A 20,618-nucleotide genomic window follows, 5' to 3' on the forward strand; every position below is an offset into this window, starting at 1 on the left:
GACGTGTCTGATGATGGGAGGACTACAACGGGAAAGTTATCTCTACGAAGCATGACAAGGGTAGGCGGGCGTTCATGATATCATGATTTTGATGTTGTACAGTCGGATAGATTATGAAATGTCTCATCCCGGACCAGACTGTCTATCTGAAAGTACACTCCGTAAGCAATGACGAAATACCCAGATTTAAGTCTTGTACTCCGTTTAAATAGCCAACAGCTGCCGTAAGAGACGAAAAGAAAGACATTACTCACTCAGCCTTGGTGATGATCCCTCGAACAAGTCCCGCAGGAACTGTGAAAGTGAATTGAATCGACTTTACGGAGTAATCGAACTGAATAGCTCTGGCTGAGGCTAAATTAACTACTTCCAAGTTAGTTAATCTATAGTGGACTGTGGGGGATGTCTGTACCTCGGTTCACGGGATTCGACCCAAAACGACAAACCGATAGAGCTGATGATCAACACTCTCTTTTAGCATAGGGAGGCTATTTCGTTGTGTTCTATATGTCGTCAATGCCCAATTTAAATTTCCTGTATTTCTCTTAGACTGGATTTAGATCGCTTTTTTTTGTCTGTATCTGCATCGGGACTGTATACAGTACATACGTCCACATACTCGTTCTCATTCACGTGCAAGATATTCCTTCGCTGCTGATCGATAGATATATATTTATTATTATAGATTATTATTAGATTTGGCACTGCAGATTCTGCGACTGCAACTGCAACTGCAACTGCGACACGCATCAAATCCGGAGGGTTTGTTGACTGTCTTATCTGGGAAATCTCGACCTACTCTGCTTCCATCTCGAACTACTACTATCGCTGCTTCACTTCAACATCAACCTCGACATCGCCCGTCATTATTTTTGGAAACCCTATTCTTAAACTTCTTTGTCGTCAGACGACTATTTCTATAACGATCAATGGTTTCAAAGCCTCCAGCAGCGGCAGAAAACCAGAATCCTCTTGCGCCATTCGTGCGCCTTTCGCGGAGCATCTATCTCCGCGAACCAGTCCAACAACACCCAGTCTCAGCCACAACGACAACGACAGCAACATCAACTAACGATGATGATGATGATAATCTCCCCTCAACAATCGTCATCGCATTCTGGTTCAGCGCCGCACCCCGCGTCCTGGTCAAGTACGTCGCTGCATACGCGCGTCTGGCTCCCTCGGCGCGCATCATCTTCCTCCTGAGCACGGCGTCCGATTTCTGGCTGTACCCCACGCAATGGGCTCATCGTCGTCGACTGATGCCCGCCGTCGAGGCCATTCGCGCGTCGATTGCCGCGACGACGACGACAGGAGGCAAGACGAAACCCGTGTTCATGCACATCTTCTCCAATGGCGGCGTGTTCACGGCCGCGCATCTCCTCCTCGCCTACAGACATGTGACGGGCACTGCGATGCCGATCTCGTCGATGATCCTCGACAGTGCGCCCGGTCGCTCGTCCGTGGCGAGATCCGCTAAAGCGCTCTCCTATGCGCTCCCTCGGACACGCATCCTGCGCCCCATCGGCATGGGCATCATCTACTTCGTGCTGGTCGTCAGCTGGCTCTGGCGCAAGATAACCCGGGCCAAGGACCCGCTTGCCTTTACAAGGGCTGCGCTCATCGACGATCGACTCGTCTCTTCGACGCCTGATGGCAAGAAGAAAGGGACGAAGAGGTGCTATATCTACTCCGACACTGACGACCTGATCCTCGCCGCCGAGGTGGAACAGCATGCCGCCGAGGCTGCAGCCAAAGGATGGCCCGTCGAGCGGGAGAAGTTTCTAGGATCGCCGCACGTTGGACATATGAGGGCAGATCCGGAACGGTATTGGGCGATCGTTGGAAGGTATTTGAGAGGGGAGAACTAACAAAAGTCGCTCCTGCTGCTGCTGCTGCTGCTGCTGCTAGTCAATAGTTTCAGCAGTATGTCAAATATTATTGTTATCCTCAATCTGAACTGCTTCTACCCTATAATAATTCGCCTTTTTGTGTTTTAAAAACGATAAAAAAAAGACTCTAACTGCAGATACAGTCACAGACAGCATTCTTCTTCCTTCTCAACTGACGTATCTGCATCAGATAGACACAGTCCTCGAGCGGAAGGCCACATCTTGATAATGATTGAAAGCCTCGCGTTCCTCCCTCGCCTTTTTCATGAACTCCATCGCCTCTTGCACAGTCCAGGGAAAATTTTCGTCTCGCTTCAGCCTGTGCACCTGCTCGTCTACGGAAAGGTCGGCCAATAGCTCCTGCAAGCCTTCCGACTCATCCTTCCAGTCGAGCCGCTGGGGTGGCACGTTGGACGTCGAGATGATTCGGATGTTGGGGTCGACCAGCATGAGATTCACCGCCTTGCAGTGTCCAGGCTTGCTGCGATCCTTGAGTCGAACGGTCACTCGGTGCTGCAGGATATTCGGCCAAGTGACCGCCCGGCCCTCCCTGCAGGTGATGCCTCCGATCTCCTGGACTGCAGGTTCGTTGTTTTTGAGTCCAAAGACCTGCTCCAGCCAGAGGGAGTCGCCCTTGTCGTAGATGACATCCTGCAGCGGTTCGACATCGGACGCCTGGCGGAATTCGACGAGAGGATCCTCAACGTTCTCGTTGTCAAAAAAGTAGAGCGATGATGCACAGATATGCTCATTCTACGGACAGATCAGTACGCTTTACCTCTTTACCTGCCGGAATCGGGGAAGGGGGGGGTTTTGGTTGCGGGGGGCGTACCATTTGGCCCTCAACATGCCATTTAGTGACCATCTCTGGGTGGGCAGGACTCAGCCGGGCATTGTGGATTCTCAGAATCACCTGCAGACCCCGATCGCCGTAATCATGTCGGAGATCCATCTGCGCCTCAATGCGGTGCTTGTTCCTTTCTTCCGGTGGAAGCCCTTCCGCAAGTTGGACCGGCATAGCGATAGGCGCAAATCTCCCCGGCTCGGGCTGGATGACTTTGTAAAAGCCCCCTCTCCAGTCGTAAATCCGGTCATCGAGTTCGTGCTGGGTCTCGCGCACCAATTTCTGCGGATATTCTGGCCCGGTGCCCTGCTCACGCTTCTCATATTCGGCTCGGCGGTACTCGATCCGGGATCGTGAGTGCAGCATGTCTTTCAACGGAGTCAGAGTCATGTTCCACATCGGGATGATTTTTTCGAGCACCCGTTCGATGACATGGTACACATCCCGGTTTTTGGTCGGGTGGACGTTGTTGATATAACTGGCGATATAGCAACCACCATCTTCGCGGAAGCGCACGTCAAAGGGAAGCCACTGAATATTCGAGCTGTACGGTTTCACATAAATATCTGCCTGTTGAGCAACCCGCGAACTCAGTGTAGTTGCCGGATCCTTTGGGACGGGGATGATATCGCCTTGCCCGATGGCAGCAATGGCATCATCGATTCCGATGGTTCGATCCCGAAGAATACGGCTTCGCCCGTAGACCAGAGGGAAGAACGAAGGATGGACGTAATCCCGCTCCCCTTCGTCGGATCCGAGGTTATACCCCAGCGCATATTCCTCCATCTTCTCCAGAGGTTTTACGGCCTGTTTGGTGTCCTTGGCCAGGTCGCGGAGGACGACCGAGTCCGACTTGACCACGTCTCCATTATGGATGTTGATGGCGTCGGTGTATCTGGCAATTTGTGCCTTGAACCTAAGTTCTTCGACGAGCCAGTCGAGCATTGGCTCGCTCACGTCGTCTTCTTTAGCCCGTACTCTTTTCTTCCAGTTCTCTACAAACGCATCGTCGAATACCTACAGACGTCAGTTTTCATCTCTGAAATATCACCATGTTGAAATCATGGTTCTGCGAGGTTTCTTCTTTTTTTCGAACTTACCTTTGACATCCACCCCTCTACATCTGTAAGGTCGTTCATGAGACGCATCATCGTTACCTCACGGAGCGTGGTAAGAGGCTGACTATGAATATGACCATATTTGAGCTTGCTTCACTGACAATCAAGCAACCCAAAGCGACAGACAAGCCATCAAAAAAGCGGAAACAGAGACAAAAAAACAAAAACAAAAACAAAAACGCAGAGAGCGAAAAGAAAATTGCACCATACTTGATATACCCCCGATCAATATCACGATCGTCCAACGCAGAAGGGAACAACGACCGATGATTGATCCCGTAGAGATCCTTGGTCATCGGGCTGAAATTCAGCGGCAATCCGAACCCGGGGAGCATGAACCGGTCCTCAGACGGCGCAGGAGGGAGGACCGGTTCGGATCGAGGGACTGCTTGGAACATTGCGCTGGCGGTAGTCACTTCACTACCGTTGAGAAGGTTGTTAGCAGCAGTCAGCAGTCAGTCGTTGCCAACGAGGATGAAATGGAAACGAAGAAACAGACCAGAATATCTGACTGAGAAGACAATAATACAAAGAAAAAAAAAGGAAGAAGAAGAAGAAGAAGACTACCTACCTAGGTAGATCTTTATCAATCTATCTACTACCGATCGATCAATACAAGAAACAAAAAACACGACGAAATAATCGCCACAGAAATGTTATGTTATTTTATTCCCCTCTCATTTCTTTCTTTCTTCTTTCTTACAGAACATAACTTAAGGTGGCCGGTTGCATCTAAATGTCCAGTATAACAAACTTTCCCACCACCGGATCCAGTCGGCAACCTTGCTTCCTTCTTTGCATTTCGCTGCTTTTCTCCTAACCCTACCTTTCCTACATCTTAGCTAACTAACCTAATGTACTACGCCAGCCAGCCAGCCAGTCCAAGCGGTGGTGGAAGAGTAGACATCTGCTTTTTTTTCTCCTTCCCGACGTCAATCTGACAGAATGATGAATGACTTACGGAGTACTTTCTTGGTGCGAACCGGAAAGTAGTTGCGCGACTAATCATCAATCAATCAGTCAATCAATCAATAATGGTTCCAAAGTTTATTGGTTAGATGGATTAAATTAAATAAGAGAGAATACAATAGAATGGATTAGAATAGAACAGAATGTAATAAGATAGAATAGTGGGAGAAGAAGAAGAAACATAAAATGTGATCGATTCTTGTAATGCCATCCAGATTATCTATTCCGGTTTGGATATGATATGTAAGCAGAAAATATTATTATATTATTAGCGCATGACAGGTACTAGAAGTATCTACAGTACAGATGATCATGCGAAAGTTTAACTAGAATCTGCCAGTTTGCCACTTCGTAAAATATCCTTTGGAGAATTGAAAAACGCAAGAGACATGCAATCTAGCTCGTAATGCTATGCTATGCATCATCACGCTATGCTATGTACAATGCCATAATAATACACGTAAACCTATCCATGTATGTATGTACACATCAAGGTATCATTACTTCCCTCTCGACTCCGGAAACTCGTCCTCCAGCTTCAACCGCGCAGTAACGTTCATGCTGAACAGCTCCTGGATCAGCAGCTTGGCCGCATATGGTATCGTCATCTTCACCACTCCCCGCGACGACTTGCATCGCTGGCACCAATTCAGATACCCCATAAACCCGCAGTTCTCGCAGATGTCGACCTCATGCTTGTCTGACGACAGCATCAGCCGCTCGAGGAGAAGCTGGCTGGTCCCGTACGCAATCAGACAGTCACGCTCCATCTCACCCAGACGCAGACCTCCGTCGCGCGAGCGACCCTCGGTCGGTTGGCGCGTAAGAATAGCGCGAGGTCCGCGGGCACGGGAGTGCATCTTATCTTGGACCATGTGCTTCAGTTTCTGGTAATAGATGGGCCCTGTGAACACATAGAAAGGCAAAGGTTCGCCGGTGATGCCAGACGTGAGGTAATCCTTGCCACCGTAGCTGAACCCTTTGTCCACCAGGATGGCCGACATCTCCTCCACGGGACTACCGCCAAACGCCGTTCCATAGCCGAAATTACCCGACAACACCCCAGCCTTGCCGGTGACAAGCTCAAGCAGCTTTCCGACCGTCATTCGGGATGGGAACCCGTGAGGATTCATGATAATGTCAGGGACAATTCCCTCGTCGGTAAATGGCATATCAGCCTGCTCTGCGATAATGCCCACCACACCCTTCTGTCCGTGGCGAGAGGAGAACTTGTCACCCACTTCAGGCCGACGAGTCTGACGAGTCTGCACCTTGATGATCTGGCTCTCGCCTTCGGTAGTGGAAATCATCACCTTGTCAATATAGCTAGGATCCGCCAGTTTGTAGGTTTGCGGTGTTGGTGTATATGAGACTTGTCTACCGGCATCCGAACCCGTAATCCCAGCCGACATAGCCTGCTCCGGAGTAAGCTTGTTGATGTAGATCTCTCCGGCGCTGACTTTCTCGCCGACAGCGGCCAGCCCATCGCTCTCGAGAAGCTGGTGCTTTCTGATCGGCACCCCATTCTCGTACTCCGGTCCCACAAGCTTGTCCTTTGTGCCGTTCGAATAACTCTTCAGGTTTGTGACGTACTTGCGGAACACCTGGCAGCGTCCAAAGCCTCGATCGACAGACCCCTTGTTCAACACCAGGGCATCCTCGATATCATAACCGGAGTAACTCATGACCGCAACCGTCGCATTCTGCCCTGCCGGAAGCTGGTCATACTTGACCAGCTCGATGGTTCGTGTCTTGACCATAGGCTTCTGCGGATAGACCATGAGGTAGAGCAGAGAATCAATGCGAAGGAATTGGTTTGAAGCGATGGCACCAATAGCCTGTTTACCCATTGCACACTGATACGTGTTCCGGGGTGACTGGTTGTGATGAGGATAAGGAATGAGACCCGCGACAGCTCCGAGAATAGTGAACGGCTCGATTTCAAGATGTGTGGTGGTGTCGTTGATATCTTTCTCGTACATGGCGATGTTGGAGTCATTCTCTTCGTTCACATCGAGATACTCCACTAGGCCTTGAGCGAGAAAGTCATCAAACTGCATGGAACCATCCCGGAGCTTTTCGAGGTGGTGCGCCTCGACCCGTGGCCGGCCGTTCTCGACGACAATGAGAGGGCGGCAAATTCGGCCATCATCGGTTGCAATATGGACTGCGCACTGATAATGATTGATGTAAATACTGACAAACTCGGATATCCGTCCCATGCGCCGGAGCCTGCGGAAAGAATTGAGGAAATGCTTCGGCCGTCTCGTAAGCGCTATGGGCGTTCCATTTATCGATATGATGTAGGCTCCAGGACCGTATAGTTCCCTGCCGCTCACGGTTTGAATGTCCTCCGCGCCCAGCATGAAAACCAACTTCTGCACCGGGCCTTCTTCGTCATTTGTCGTGATGTGTGTCATCAGCGCCAAGTTCTTCACCAGGCCACAGGCTTCACCCTCGGGGGTATCAGAAGGGCAGAGCATGCCGAACTGCGAGGGTTGTAGTGCTCTCGGTCCGCTGACCTTTCTGGTCTTCTCAAACTGACTGGATATCCGTGTCATCATTCCTAGCGCCGCGATGTAACTTAGTCTGCTCAAGACATGAGTAACACCGGCGCGCTCCATACGGAAACGCTTCAAACTCCAGTTGCCAGTCGAAATAGCACGGTTCATCCCCTGCGTTATGTGATTCCCATGCATACTTATGACACTCCACGCGTCGAACGCCTCTGCCCGTTGGCGTCTCGCCAACACCTTGTCGACATTCATCTTGATATCGAAACAGAATTTCTTGAACAAATCTTCAAACAGAAGAGCAAGGAGCTGGCCAGCCAGCTCAAGTCTCTTGTTTCCGACATAGTCGCGGTCATCCACCATGCCAGGATCATGTTTCGCCATCAGCACGCGACGTGCCATATGAGCAACATAGACAGCCTTGAGCCTGAAGTTCATGTCTGTCACCTCCACGTGGGAGATGATCACGGATGAGATGGCCTCGATAGCCTCCTGGACGTGAGTGCGTTTATAAGAGGTTTGCTTGCTGCGATTGATTTTGATTCGAGATCCGATCCAGTCAAGCGCCTGGTGTTGGGTGTAGATGTTGAGCTTGATCGCCTCTTCAAAGTTGACGGCAAAATCTTCCTGATAGACCTTGTCCACTCCGGCAACGAGAAGCAACATTTCTTTGTCGGAATGAACACCCATCGCCCTCAGCAGGATAACCAGCGGAATGTCCTCACTGAGCACATTGTGCCTCAAGTACAGCTTGTCCTTCTTAAGAATGATATAGCTCTTCGACTTGCGTTCGTTCGATGAACTAGTAACGGAAGCCTGCACGATTTCTTTCTTGGGATCGGTTTCCACGATGACACGGTTCTTGCTCAGCTGTTCCTGGACCAGAATGACTTTCTCCGTCCCATTCACGATAAAATAACCGCCCGGATCCAGCGGACATTCGTTCAGCAGATGCATTTCCGCGGGGGTCTTGTTTGCCAGCACGCATTTGGAGCTGCGCAGCATTACCGGCATGCGACCGATGGCCACTCCTCTTCTGATGACTCGCTGACGAGCACGGACATATTCAAAATCCACGTAGATCGGAGCGGCATAGGTCAGGTCACGAAGTCGGCATTCGTTTGGCGTCACAGTGGCCTCAGAACCGTATCCTACATCTTGCTCGTCGGGACGAAGTGGAGAGCCCAGGTAAATGTCAGTAAACCTATTGCAGTGAAGTGTGAGTCAACGTCTAGAACCAATGGGGCTATGCAAACCACAAAGGGCAAAGGCAGACGTACTTGATGTAAAAGTTGTGATCAACCTCGCTGCGGATAGTCGAGCTTGCTTGGACGATCTTCTTCATCTGAACCTCCACGAAGTAGTTGTAAGAATCGATATGCTGCTTCACAAGTCCCTTGACCTTCAAGAACGCTGGAAGTAGATTCCATTTGTCACGGGCCGTGTTGATGGGATCCGTAAGCGACTTGTTGTAGTAGAACGGCTCCAGGATCGCATCGAAGGGGTCGACTTTTTTGGGTTTGCGGGGCTGCGACTGGTCATCTCTCTGGTCGCGTTGATGATCTCCATTTTCGGTAGCTTGCGCTGGATTCACCGGTTGCTTGGGCTGGGCGAAGCGCTTTCGTTTCTGAGCGGCATCCAGGCCCTGAGACTTTGCAGACTGAGAAACCTGCTTTTGAGCTGTCAGAACAGATCCTCTACTGCACATCAAGAAACAAGAAAATCCGCGCGAGAGCTACTTACCTCTGGGAGATTGGGCGCCGATGCAGCGGGGTCGACCGCGGGCTGCGGCCTTTTGCGTGGAGGCATTGTCTCCTGCAGACCGCACTCTTCAGTCACCCGGAAGAAGGGTCTGCGATGTCCCGAGTTGGGTGTGTCCCGAGTTGGGTGTCTGGCGAGCTGTGGCGATGGCAGGAATACAAGCGAGTCTTCAACATGTGGTGGACGACTTTTTTGAGCGGAGGGGAAAGCGGCGGGACAGCTTAGGTAAGCACGATCGCCGGAGCTCGGCTCAGCCTAAACCCAATATGGAAAACCCTACCCTGGTTCGGCCGGGGCTCGGCCTGCCTTTGCTGACCGACATTCACGGAGCCTCCAGGCCAGAGCCCTTTCGTTCACTGACTCGATCCATTGTCCGTGTCCAAATACTTCGTCGGCATGCCGCTGTCGATTACGGTTGTCCTGGTTGAGGCCACGAAGGAATGTACGCTGTATATTACGTATACGTCTGTGTCCATGGTGTGTCCTTCCAGAAAAGAGTCGATATCTACCAAGCTCATGCTCTTGCTCTTAATTCCGTTATTAGTGCCTAGCTTTCCTCCGGGCGGGTAAAATGCCTCTGTGGCTCTCGCTTGTCGTTTAGCTTGGCGAGCATGCGATCTCGCACAATCCATATAGTGCGATCGCAGGATCAATATGGCCTTTTTAAGGCAAAGCGATCCGTAGCTTCCCCTTCAAGTCCGGATGGCCACTCGCATGCAATGAATGACTTTCTGGGTTGCAGATTGCTGGACGCCTGACTCTATGAATAACAGCTCAGAAGCGAGACGTTGAATATCTGATCCTGCCGAAGAAGATTGATTGAGAAGTCCAAAAACGTGGAATGTTTTCAGGATATGAGGATATCCATCGAGATGCTCTTCAATGGTCAAAGGACTGTACGAAACTAAGTTCTCTCAATGGGCATTGAGCTTCTCGAGACATCGAAGTCAATAGGAACACGGTCTAGAACGACTGCTAAACCTGCACGAAGCGAAATTCGTCTTTTTTGTCCATACCGTCCTTTCTCCACTACTGCTCTCTACTCCACATTCTGAAGACGCAGGACATGCAATCCGTGCCCTGAATGCGCCCTGGTGTTAGTTGAATTGGGCAGCAATGAGCAGCACTGCCAGGTACAGACTATGTACCTCATACCCCTGTAGCCGGTAGAATTCCACAGATGTCCCGGGGAAAAGGTACCCTGTACTTTGTAAAAGTGTACAGTTCATCAACCTCGTGTCCCCATATGACAGGGTAACCGTATAAGAAGAGTGGGGACCGGCTGGCTGACTTGACTACCGAGTGCCAGTTGTATGGTAAGGGTCAAACTAACGGTTAGTCGGGTCAGCCATGCAGGTTGCAACTCCTTGCAACTATGGGGACAGTGGCAAGCATTCCCTCAAGGAAAATACAGACGAAGGGACTTCCTTTTAGTGTTCGCCTAAGGACGCCACAACTTCTTTGACAACTGGACAAGGGCGCAGATGCGGCCTTCAGTGATGACGATGGAGGATCCGGCTTCATATCATCATAGATCGGACAACGGTGGGTCTCAGACTGCAAGTACGGGGCACCACAATGGAGATAAGGTTCCAGTTTTAGAACAGGTCTCTTCTGATGCAGTTCGTGAGAGGCTTCTGGCTCAACGGGTGTATTGCCAGAACACGCCTTATCTCCGATTGAAAGTCGGGTCAAATTGATATACTTGTGGATTTCTTGGAACCAGCAAATCCTGTTCCTGGAGCATGCAAGTCAAGTCCATTTTTGGCCATAGGGCAGTCTCGGGACAGTATCCCTACTCTTAGGAAGAAACACCTCCCAAAGCAGAGACAGGCAGATGGCTTGCATTCGGGCAGCCGGCCATGAAACTTTCCTCTCTGCCAGAACCTGATTTTTGGTTTGGATGCAAAGCAGCACAGCTGTCAATCATGCCCCGCATCGACACTTGTTTGACGCGGTCATGGATATGCTGGCATTGCTTGCAGGTCGTCGGCAGATACGTCTCCGCCTCACTTATCTGGATGCTCCCGTTGAGCGATGAGATTCGAAGTTCGAGAACGATTCGCCAAATGCCATAGTGGTCAAAGCATTGCACAAGTCATTATCCTGAAGGCCCATGCTGGATCTCACGCCTTACTTTTCGTGGACTTTGCAATCGCTCTTATCGGCATTGACCAAGTCAGGGTCGATATTCCCAGCCAACAGCGCGCCAATTGAATTGTCTCTTTGAAGACACCTTCTCCATCCGGTGCTATCCCATGGCTGGCAATTTTTTGTCAAGCTAGAAATTCGAAATCACCGCTTTGTGAGAGAGAGTTAAGCGAAAAACCTTTGATGCTCCTGGCGGCTCGTGGGTTTGCCATCGAATGGCGGCATCCGCCATCATCGAGCCGGCAAATAACGGATCGGGGCCCAGACGGCCTCGAGAAATAAGCGTGCGGCACTAATCACAATCACAGCACGACAGGGAGCGCGGGGAGCAGGGTTGACGATTCGCATATTGTGCTGTCGGCAGCTGCAGTAGCGCTGCAGAAGCTGGGTCCACCGGAGGCACCGCGATCATTGGCCCAGATACAGATGGCCTCGAGCATGAAACGTGCTCGCTCGACATGGTGGAAGCGCAAAAGGCGCCCAACGACCCCAATGCTGTGATGGAGTGACTGTCCACCAGAACCCAGCCAGGCGGACAAGACGAAGAGCACCAGCTCTGAAGCATGGGGCGAGAATCGCGCGCTGGGTGCCGTTGCGATTGACGCTTCTCGAGCCCAGTTCACACCTCTTTCTCCCCCACAAAAAGTGGCAGGATGCGGCCCTGGTTGTTGTCGGTGGGGGACAGGCCGACAACAGCCTAGGGAGAATGAAACTCCAGATGCCTTGCTAGGCAATCGATCAGCACCAAGGCACCTGGCGACCCTAGGCGGGCTCACCGCTCCTCGGCAGTGCCAGAACGCAGCCAGCCCCTCCATCGACGACAGACGTCAGTGGACCGAGCTCAGCGATTCGGGCTGGACGGGACAAGAAAGGACTTCGAGTTGTGCCCAGACGTGGCATGGAGGCTCCTGTTCGCCGGCTGGAGGCTGCACAGACGTGCGTGGATCGCGTATCACGGTATCACTCCGGCCCAAGGAACGCCGATTGGGAGCCTTCCGCGCCCCTCGTTGTGCCGCGCCGGCTCCAGTGCGGCCCAATGACGCCGGGCCAATCCCGCCTGCTCAGGAACGCTGGGAATGGGATCCAAGGTGCCATCGCGATGCTCCTGTTCCAAGGGCCGGCTCGTCGCGAACCAGACGCTGGCTGTCGCGTTTCTTTTCCGCTCACTGCGCAGCTGAACACGCTCTGTCTTGCTTGTCGTCGCCTTCCTTGTCCCTGCTTATTCTTGTTTTACAGACACGCGCGTGCTTACGTAATTTATCTGATGAATGGCCACTCGCCCGTACAACGAGGACTCTGTACTGTACAAATCGACGGCCATGTAGACGTCTCCTTTTGGTTAGGTGCTGACTTGTGGCTGCAGATCGAACGATCTTGTTAGTTACGCAGTCCCAGCTTGCATCTGTAGGAACGCGGAGCAGCCGGCCCTGAGCCGCCCTCCGCTGTCATATCGCGATACTGGAATTGCATCCCAACCAAGTGTGCTTTCTGTCGCACCCGGTGGAGGAGAGAGATCCCTGCAGCTGCACGGACTCGCGCGGTTATCGTCGATTAGCGGACGTGGAGAGCTCGCATTCATCCAGCAGCTCGGCTCGATTGAGACGCTGACCAAACGATCGCTTCTGGAACTGGGCGGCGACCTGCTGCTGGTCAGGGCGAATTGGCCGTCTGTGAATTTTGGTCCAGTTAATCCGAAGCACCTGCCAGCTTTTTTGTCGTCCTGTAAATTCCATGGGCAGAATGGCCGCCCAGCCAGTCGGAGAATTGGACGAATGGATGCAGAACAACACCGGCTGGAGTCCACTGTCGCGGTTAGCGACAGGAGAAATAAGACGAAAGGCCGGCAGGGCTGCTCTGGAGCGTTGTCTCTCTGTTGGAATCATATCATACGTAGGTTAGGTACTTATGAGGTGTACCTCCCTGGCCAGGGCCTTGTCTAGTTCGAGCAAGGTCGAACCTCTCCCCGCTTTAGCTGCCTGGTGAACGCCAGCCGCCCTCTAGCTTGCCCTCGCTACTTCTGTCCCTCGTTCCTCTCCCCTTTCTTCTTCTTGCTCCCCAGCCCAGCTTCTTGTACAGTATCTCGCGGATTTCCTCTAATTTCTACGCGGGCATTTTCGTCCCTGCCACACCATCCATTCGTTTTTTTTTCCCTGGGTGCTCCGCGCAGCTCGACCGTGTCGAGGCAGCCGTAAGGCTCCCCCACCATCGATCGGCCTGCTGTGCACCGCTGATGCACAATTGCACGTCCAGGGGCCGCACCGTGAACAGGTCACCTCTGACCCTCGAGGCACCGCGGGCAGACAGATGTGCCGGTCTGCAGACAGCTCTCAGCCGTGGAATCAGGGTCTCTTGTCTCTCTCTGCCAGCCGTCCTGCCTGGGATTCGAGTAAGTCTGCCCTTGCTGGGCGTTTGCGCCAAAACCGCCCCTCAACGCCCCTCTCCGCTCCTTACTTGCGCCCCCGACACACCGCCAACTGTCTCCGCCCCTCTCCAATCACATCCCCCGCCTTGCCCCAGCCACGAAATTGTCCCCTCCCACCTGTTCTGTCGTGCATTGCAGTCAATTCCACCTGAGATCCCATGTCCTCGCTCTGTTGGCGACCGTGGTGATCGCTGCGCTGACATGTTGATTGCCCTGGCTCAGCTTGACCTTCCCGCACCTGCCCACCATGGCCTTCAAGAACGGCCTCAGCGAGCGTCTGGATGAGTTGCGTTTTTCCTCCCCGCGCTCTCCTCCCTCCGAGTCGCCCTTCCCGAGCCTTTCGCCCCTCTCGCCCAGTCAGTCCAGCTTGATTTCGGCCTTCCAGAGACCCTCGAACGATGTGCGCGCCAACCTGCAGCGTCGGTTCACCACCGACGCAAGCAAGCTCTCGTCGTGGAGTTTTTTGAACCAGCAGGCGCCGCAACTGCCAGACTCGCTGGATATACTCTCTTCGGTGAGCTCCCCGCCTGCCTCTCACACAATGGAAGGAGGATACATGCACAGGGTTCGGGTTGGGGTGCTCATCGTTGCGCGCCTGCTCAGACGCTTGTCACCCGCTTTCAACCTGTCTCGTCTTGCCCCTTCCACTAGTGTGCACCTCAAACAGGCCCCTCTTCACTTGTCTGTCATTCACTGACTAACTAATCTGACCAACAGGCCACCCACCTTCATAAATCCCAGCTTGTGAGCCCTCCACTCCTTTCCTTCCCCCGCTCTTCCCCCCCCCCCCCAACTTCTTCCTCCCAAACAGTCTCTGACTTGGCGCAGTTTGAGAAGAAACGGCAGCACATCGAGTACATGCGTGAGCAGAAGAAGAGATTCGAAGCAGATATGAAACTGTTGGACCTGCAGCAGGAGAAAGAGAAGCAGGAGATGGACCAGCTGGCTCGCGACCTCGCACAGGCCGGTCTCTCAGGGCCTGTCAGCGAGCCCACAACTCCCCCGGAATATCGAGATGCAGGCTTCCCCAGTGTCTTTTCTCGTCCGACCCGCTTCTCGACCTCGAGCGTCACCTCCTCCCCGGGGATCTTCAATATTTTCTCTCCCCAGGTTACGTCTCCGTCGGCAACTCAATCGAAGCCTAGCACGGCGCAGACGCCAAACAACCGCTTTTCAGTTCAGTCTGTCCCTGGCTCACGTCGGAACTCTGAAGAGGACGTCGAATACTTCCCGGATTCGATCTCTTCCTTGCGTACTGGCCCATCGTAAGTGCTGTCTCCCCTCATCCCCCTACCCCACTACTTCTCCCAGTGCGCCGCGCTGGCGGGCAGTGAGCTGTTTGTCCTGCGTTCACTTTCCCCTCCTATGGCATTTATCTTGTGAACGACCTCTGCGTGCGTTCACTTTCTTGTCTCTTGGCATCTTGTCACATTCACTCTCCAACAACCTTTCTTTGTTCACCTAACTGACTGATCACCCCAGACTTCATCGTTACTCCCTGCCCACCACCAGCCTTGCTTCTCAGCTCCGTTCACCCACTACAGGCTTCAGCACTTCTACGCTAGACTCCTTTAGCGCAACCAAGTATCTCTTCCACAACGACGAAGACAGGGAAACCCCTAAGGACGAGGATCGGCTCCCAACTCCAGATATCAAGAGCTACCTCAGAATGACGGATCCCGACGACAAGTTTCCCACCCTTTCTCGTAATGACGACAACTCGGGGCTGGTAAGTTTCGACCGCTTTTGTGCTCCGCTTGTATGTTGAACCAAGAGGCGTACTGACTTTTCCTTCTTTAGCTGTCCGCAAATTCCGACGCTCTGGATCTAGCCAACTCCCGTACGCCGAATCCTGAATCTTGGAATACGCACAACCGTCACCGTTCTTCACACCAGAGTATGCCGCAGAATGGTCTGAACATGTTTCGTCTTGACCAGCTCGGCAGTCCGACGTCTGAGAAGCCATCCCAGACTGGCAATGCCCGTCATCTCAGCAGACATTCCGTTGAGTTGAACTTGCTCTATGGAGGAGATAACAACCATGAGCCTACCACTACGGCTACTGCCAGTCGTCCTCTTTCGTTACAGTCGTCCTATTCGACCAACGATCTGCCAACTGTCAAGGGAAATGGTTTCAACCCTGCCATTACTCCGCCAAAAACGCACGCGGAGCAGTTTCACCAGCACAATGCGAGTCTCGGTCGCATTCCGCCGAATGCCATGAACAACCGCTCAGCCAAGGAGTCTCCAGAACGCGACGAGCCCAAACTGCCTAACGGCCAGGCTGCGCAGTCCGCCCTTCAAGCCAGTGCTGCGCCTTTTGGTCCTCAGCTGACCTCGTCGGCTTCTCCTACCACTCTTAACGGTTCGATCGCGCCTAATGGTGTCCCGAACTTTCAGAATCCCTTTTACAACTACAATCTCCAGGCATACATGGGCAATCCGATCCAGGTTAACGGCGGCCCCCTCGCAAACTACAACCCCCACGCCCCCTACGCGGCGTATGCAACCTTTGGCAACTATCGTTTCCCTGAGTCACCAGCCAGGAACTCTCGTCGAAATGGCGACGGCGATCCTTCGCAGATGTCTCGGTTCAATAACTTGCCTCTCGAGCACTATCGGGGCGAGTTGTACAGTTTGTGTAAGGATCAGCATGGATGTCGCTACCTGCAGCGAAAGCTCGAAGAACGGAACCCGGAATATGTCCAAATGATATTCAACGAGACCCATATGCACGTCGTGGAGTTGATGACTGGTATGTTAACACATTGTGCCCTTGTTCGCATATGGAGAAACGCTGATAACCCTTCCACTACAGATCCGTTTGGAAACTACCTCTGCCAGAAGTTGCTTGAGTTCTCGAATGACGAGCAGCGGACCACCCTCATCTACAATGCTGCCCCGCAGCTGGTCAAAATTGCCTTGAACCAACATGGTACTCGTGCTTTGCAAAAGATGATTGAGTTCATTTCTACTCCAGAGCAGACCCAGACGGTCATTCGCGCCCTGCGAGACCGTGTGGTGGATCTTGTCCAGGATCTGAACGGAAACCATGTCATTCAGAAGTGTCTCAATCGCCTTTCTGCGGAGGACGCGCAATTCATTTATGATGCAGTTGGCGCGCACTGCGTCGTCGTCGGAACGCACCGTCATGGGTGCTGTGTGCTGCAGCGCTGCATCGACCACGCCTCTGGCGAGCAGCGGGCTCGGTTGATTGCCCAGATCACCGCCAACGCTTTCGCGCTGGTTCAGGATCCGTTCGGAAATTACGTTGTACAGTACATCCTTGATCTCTCCGAACAGCATTTCACCGAACCGCTTTGTCAAGCTTTCCTGGGCAATGTTGTGCCCTTGTCAAAGCAGAAGTTCAGCTCCAACGTGATTGAAAAGTGTCTGCGGACTGCTGATTATCAAATGCGGCGGAAGATGATCGAGGAAATGCTCGCTCCCAATGAGATGGAGAAAATGCTGCGTGATTCGTTTGCCAACTATGTCGTCCAGACTGCCATGGACTTTGCCGATCCCGAAATGCGCGCTCGCCTTGTCGAAGCCATCCGCCCTATCCTTCCGTCGATTCGCCAGACCCCCCACGGTCGTCGGATCGCTGGAAAGATGTCGGCACCCGACGGATCAGGCCGCTCAAGCAACAATCAGAGTGGACAAGCGACCCCCAATGAGATGGCGTCTGGCCAGTTGCCTTCTTCCATGCAAACGCCCCAGAAGCCATTCATGGCACATCACAATTCGTTCAGCGGCTCTAATGGCAACCAGCAATACGGTTCTCAAGGTCTTCCCTTCTCCGAGGCGGTCACGTCTTCTTTCGCATCTGGGGCTCCTCCTACCTCCGCTTTCAACACGCCATCTTCTGGCGCTCCTGAGACACCTACGGCCATCTTTAACCCCTCGCACCAACCGAACCACGGTCTTGGTGCCCAGAGCCAAGTTTTGGGTGGAAATGGATATTTCTGATCTCCGTGTTACATATCCGATCCGTGGTTTTCTAGTCACAGAATTGTATCCATACTGAGACGATGCGACGATATTCATGACTTAACGGCGCTTTCAACGACATTTATTTGTCACTCGAATATTTTTTTGGGAAATCAATGTGATACCACAGGAAGATTTCAGCATCATCACGTCGCTCTCGACGCATTTTCTCTGGATTCTGTTGTCCATGCATTTTGTGCGCAGGCGTCTGCTTGATCTTGTACTACTTCTCCCAATTTTTCCGATCCTACTGCATGTGCATGCAATCCAATCCAATCAGCGATGATGATAAAGTCATTTCTTTCTTTTTTTCCCCCCCCTTCGCTGTGGCATACGATCAAATCTTCCATTTCATTTTGCTTGCGGCAGTGTGATGTTTTATCTTGGTTTGTTATCTTTCTGGCATTTTTTCGGTCGATGTGCTTCTATTCCCCTTTTTTCTTTTCTAAAACCGGTATCTTTTTTGCTGCAGGGCAAACTCCATGATCCCAGACGATGCGGGGAGAGTAGCATTGCATGCATACCATCATGATGATTTCCAGCCTCTTGTGTGTTTCTTCTCTTTTGTGTTCTTTTTCCTGGGCCCAATTGCCGTTTAGCGACATTATCCGGAGTCGCTATGATCACCAGGTCTCTGTTCATGGAGCCAGGATGATCAAGTCTTGCTGCCACCTTGATCATCGGTATTCTTCTTTTTTGGAATCGGTTCCTCAACGCCCATTGGGTGTCATTTTTGGTTCCATAGACATGGTCACTGGTCCCTCTCTGGAAGTGATTCCCAGGATTGCCTCGGTTAAAGCACTTAGATAGATGTATTCTTACTTCACGATCTGCTTTTATGCATTCTTGAGCCTGCAATGAAACTTGTTATGACCTCTACGAATTGCGTCTCTTGGGTAGGAATGCGTAGCAATGATAGTAGTGGACATAGGGAAGTCAGTGGATGACTCGATGTGGTAAGTTGGCCCTGACACGTGCACGGACCATGTCTTTGGGCCAGCCGCGCGGAAGTTGACGCGACTGCGGCGCTTCAACTGAAGATCTCGATAACCCTTGAAGGAGTGTGACGGCGGAGGTGAGGGCCATCTTGTGGCCAGACTCTGGCCGACGGAACTTGGATCCCTTATGATGTCCCATCCTCTTCCTGTCGACATTGCTCGCTCCCTGAACCAGCAATGGCCGTGTCGCGAGAGCCAGGTCCGGCAACTGGCCGGTCTTCTTAGCGTGAGCTTTCCCACTTCATTCATGGCGGGAATTAATCAGAGTCTTTCCGAGCATAATTCGAAAACTGTGAACATGATCGTGTTGTTTGCTGACTTATGTCCTGCTATTTGACGACTGGAATAGCCTAGCGTCCCAAGTCCTTCAACCCTCGTCCTCTACGGCATTTCTGCGACGTGCAAGTCGACGATCACTCGAGCTGTTCTCTCCGCTCTACGAGTACCACACGCGATCATTCGATGCGCAGAGTGTATCACGGGGAGACACTTGCTGACGAAGATCTTGTTGGAGACCTTGAGCGCTGTTGGATTGGAGGACGAATGGGAAAGGTTCGGCAAGGGGAAATGTGAGCACGTCAGTACGCTCGCCGTTCTTCTGGCGGACGCTTTGGCACCCACGAGTGGAAAGAGGGTTGAGAAATTCGTTTTGGTGCTTGATGGGATTGACAAACAACGGGAGGCGCCGCAAATGCTGCTCTCGGCGCTGGCGAGGTTAGGAGAAGTGGTGAGTTTTCGAGCGTCGGCTTTCAGCACGCGGTCAGCGTTGTTGACCTTTACCCAGATTCCAGTGCTATCTGTGGTTCTGATATTGAATACTACTCCTCGTCCGTTGTTTCTTCAGGCCTCTGGCGTGTCACATATCACATTTCCCCCCTATACGCGAAAAGAGGCGATCACCATCATCACGGCAGCAGGTCCACCTGCTGTGGATGGTCTGTCGCCGGAAACAGCCTCCAAGTTATATCCGCAGTTTGTGTCGACGGTCTATGATTCCCTGGTTGGTCCGACAGCAGGAACGATTCCTTCCTTTCGTTCTATCTGCGAGAGGCTCTGGCCCCGCTTTGTTGAGCCTGTCGTCAATAATGAAACTCCACCTGGGGGAGCCAGGGATTGGGATTTCGCCAGACTGCTGGTGCGGAATCGAGCCATGTTCAAGCAGCAGGGTGAGGCTATGCTTGTTCATCATATAGTCCCAGAAGAAGGCACAAAACAGGGCGTTGTCTCGTCTTCGGCATTGGGTCGTCCCTTGAAATCGCAGCCTCCGTCATTGCCCTATTTCCCAACCCTGGTCTTGACATCTGCCTACGTGGCGTCGCATACGCCCTCTCGTCTGGACACGATTTTCTTCTCCAAGTTCTCATCCTCGTCCTTATCCGCGCGAAACAAACGTTCGCACCACAGGCGGCGGTTGAAACTTCTTTCCCAAGCCCAAGCGGAAGAGGATCGCGACGATCCCTCTACACCCAGTAAAAAGGGCAAACGAACGAAAACACGTATCACCAAATCGATGCTGGATTCCGCTTTTGCGACAACCTCGGCGGCAACGTCCGCAGCTCCTAGCGGCGCTTTAACAGGGCCTTCGACGATCCTGACAGCTCGTCCGTTCACCCTCGAACGGCTCATCGCGATCTACCATGCCATCGATCCCAATCCCCCAGCCAACCCGATCCGTGGTCCGGCCCTTGCGGACTCCATCTACGCGGAGCTGGCCACCCTTCGACGGCTGCGGCTTGTTGTCCCTGCGTCCGGAGTTAATGGCATTGGGGCGAGTGCCGCATCGGGCACCAGCGCTGACGCGGGCGAGAAGTGGTGTGTCAACATCTCCGGTGATTGGATTGACGAACTCGCCAAGGGGATTGGCGTTGAGATTGGGGAATGGTTAGCGGGGGGGCTAGATTAGCGTTAACGTGCGCTGCGTTGGAAGCAGTGATCGACTCGTCCTCTGTCAGATTTAATA

General features: G+C 52.5%; 5 protein-coding genes across 5 annotated transcripts; 3 read left to right on the forward strand and 2 right to left on the reverse strand.

Annotated features, from left to right (window-relative positions):
* Nucleotides 1–1,871, forward strand: T310_3753 (uncharacterized protein; the record flags this gene model as incomplete). The annotated part of the gene is made up of 5 exons (XM_013473347.1): nucleotides 1–60; nucleotides 111–161; nucleotides 213–224; nucleotides 686–983; nucleotides 1,042–1,871. Coding segments are annotated over 5 exons (1,251 nt in total), but the record flags the coding sequence as incomplete, so codon positions are not given.
* A 207-nt stretch (nucleotides 1,872–2,078) lies between these two features.
* Nucleotides 2,079–3,887, reverse strand: T310_3754 (uncharacterized protein; the record flags this gene model as incomplete). The annotated part of the gene is made up of 3 exons (XM_013473348.1): nucleotides 2,079–2,645; nucleotides 2,725–3,753; nucleotides 3,837–3,887. The coding sequence occupies 3 exons, from the start codon at nucleotides 3,885–3,887 to the stop codon at nucleotides 2,079–2,081; spliced, it is 1,647 nt and encodes a 548-aa protein (XP_013328802.1).
* Nucleotides 3,888–5,323: 1,436 nt separating this feature from the next.
* On the reverse strand, nucleotides 5,324–9,145 carry T310_3755 (DNA-directed RNA polymerase; the record flags this gene model as incomplete). Its single annotated transcript, XM_013473349.1, has 3 exons — nucleotides 5,324–8,540; nucleotides 8,617–9,008; nucleotides 9,080–9,145. The coding sequence occupies 3 exons, from the start codon at nucleotides 9,143–9,145 to the stop codon at nucleotides 5,324–5,326; spliced, it is 3,675 nt and encodes a 1,224-aa protein (XP_013328803.1).
* Nucleotides 9,146–13,917: 4,772 nt separating this feature from the next.
* T310_3756 (uncharacterized protein) lies at nucleotides 13,918–17,639 on the forward strand (the record flags this gene model as incomplete). Its single annotated transcript, XM_013473350.1, has 5 exons — nucleotides 13,918–14,184; nucleotides 14,388–14,414; nucleotides 14,499–14,935; nucleotides 15,153–15,399; nucleotides 15,471–17,639. The coding sequence occupies 5 exons, from the start codon at nucleotides 13,918–13,920 to the stop codon at nucleotides 17,637–17,639; spliced, it is 3,147 nt and encodes a 1,048-aa protein (XP_013328804.1).
* Nucleotides 17,640–18,788: 1,149 nt separating this feature from the next.
* Nucleotides 18,789–20,561, forward strand: T310_3757 (Origin recognition complex subunit Orc5; the record flags this gene model as incomplete). The annotated part of the gene is made up of 3 exons (XM_013473351.1): nucleotides 18,789–18,884; nucleotides 19,008–19,385; nucleotides 19,443–20,561. 3 exons carry the CDS (start codon nucleotides 18,789–18,791, stop codon nucleotides 20,559–20,561), a joined length of 1,593 nt encoding a protein of 530 aa, XP_013328805.1.
* Nucleotides 20,562–20,618: the final 57 nt, after the last annotated feature.

The sequence above is a fragment of the Rasamsonia emersonii genome (genome assembly GCF_000968595.1).
Source record: "Rasamsonia emersonii CBS 393.64 chromosome Unknown ctg1118621760081, whole genome shotgun sequence".
Classification (NCBI taxonomy): Eukaryota; Fungi; Ascomycota; class Eurotiomycetes; order Eurotiales; family Trichocomaceae; genus Rasamsonia; species Rasamsonia emersonii.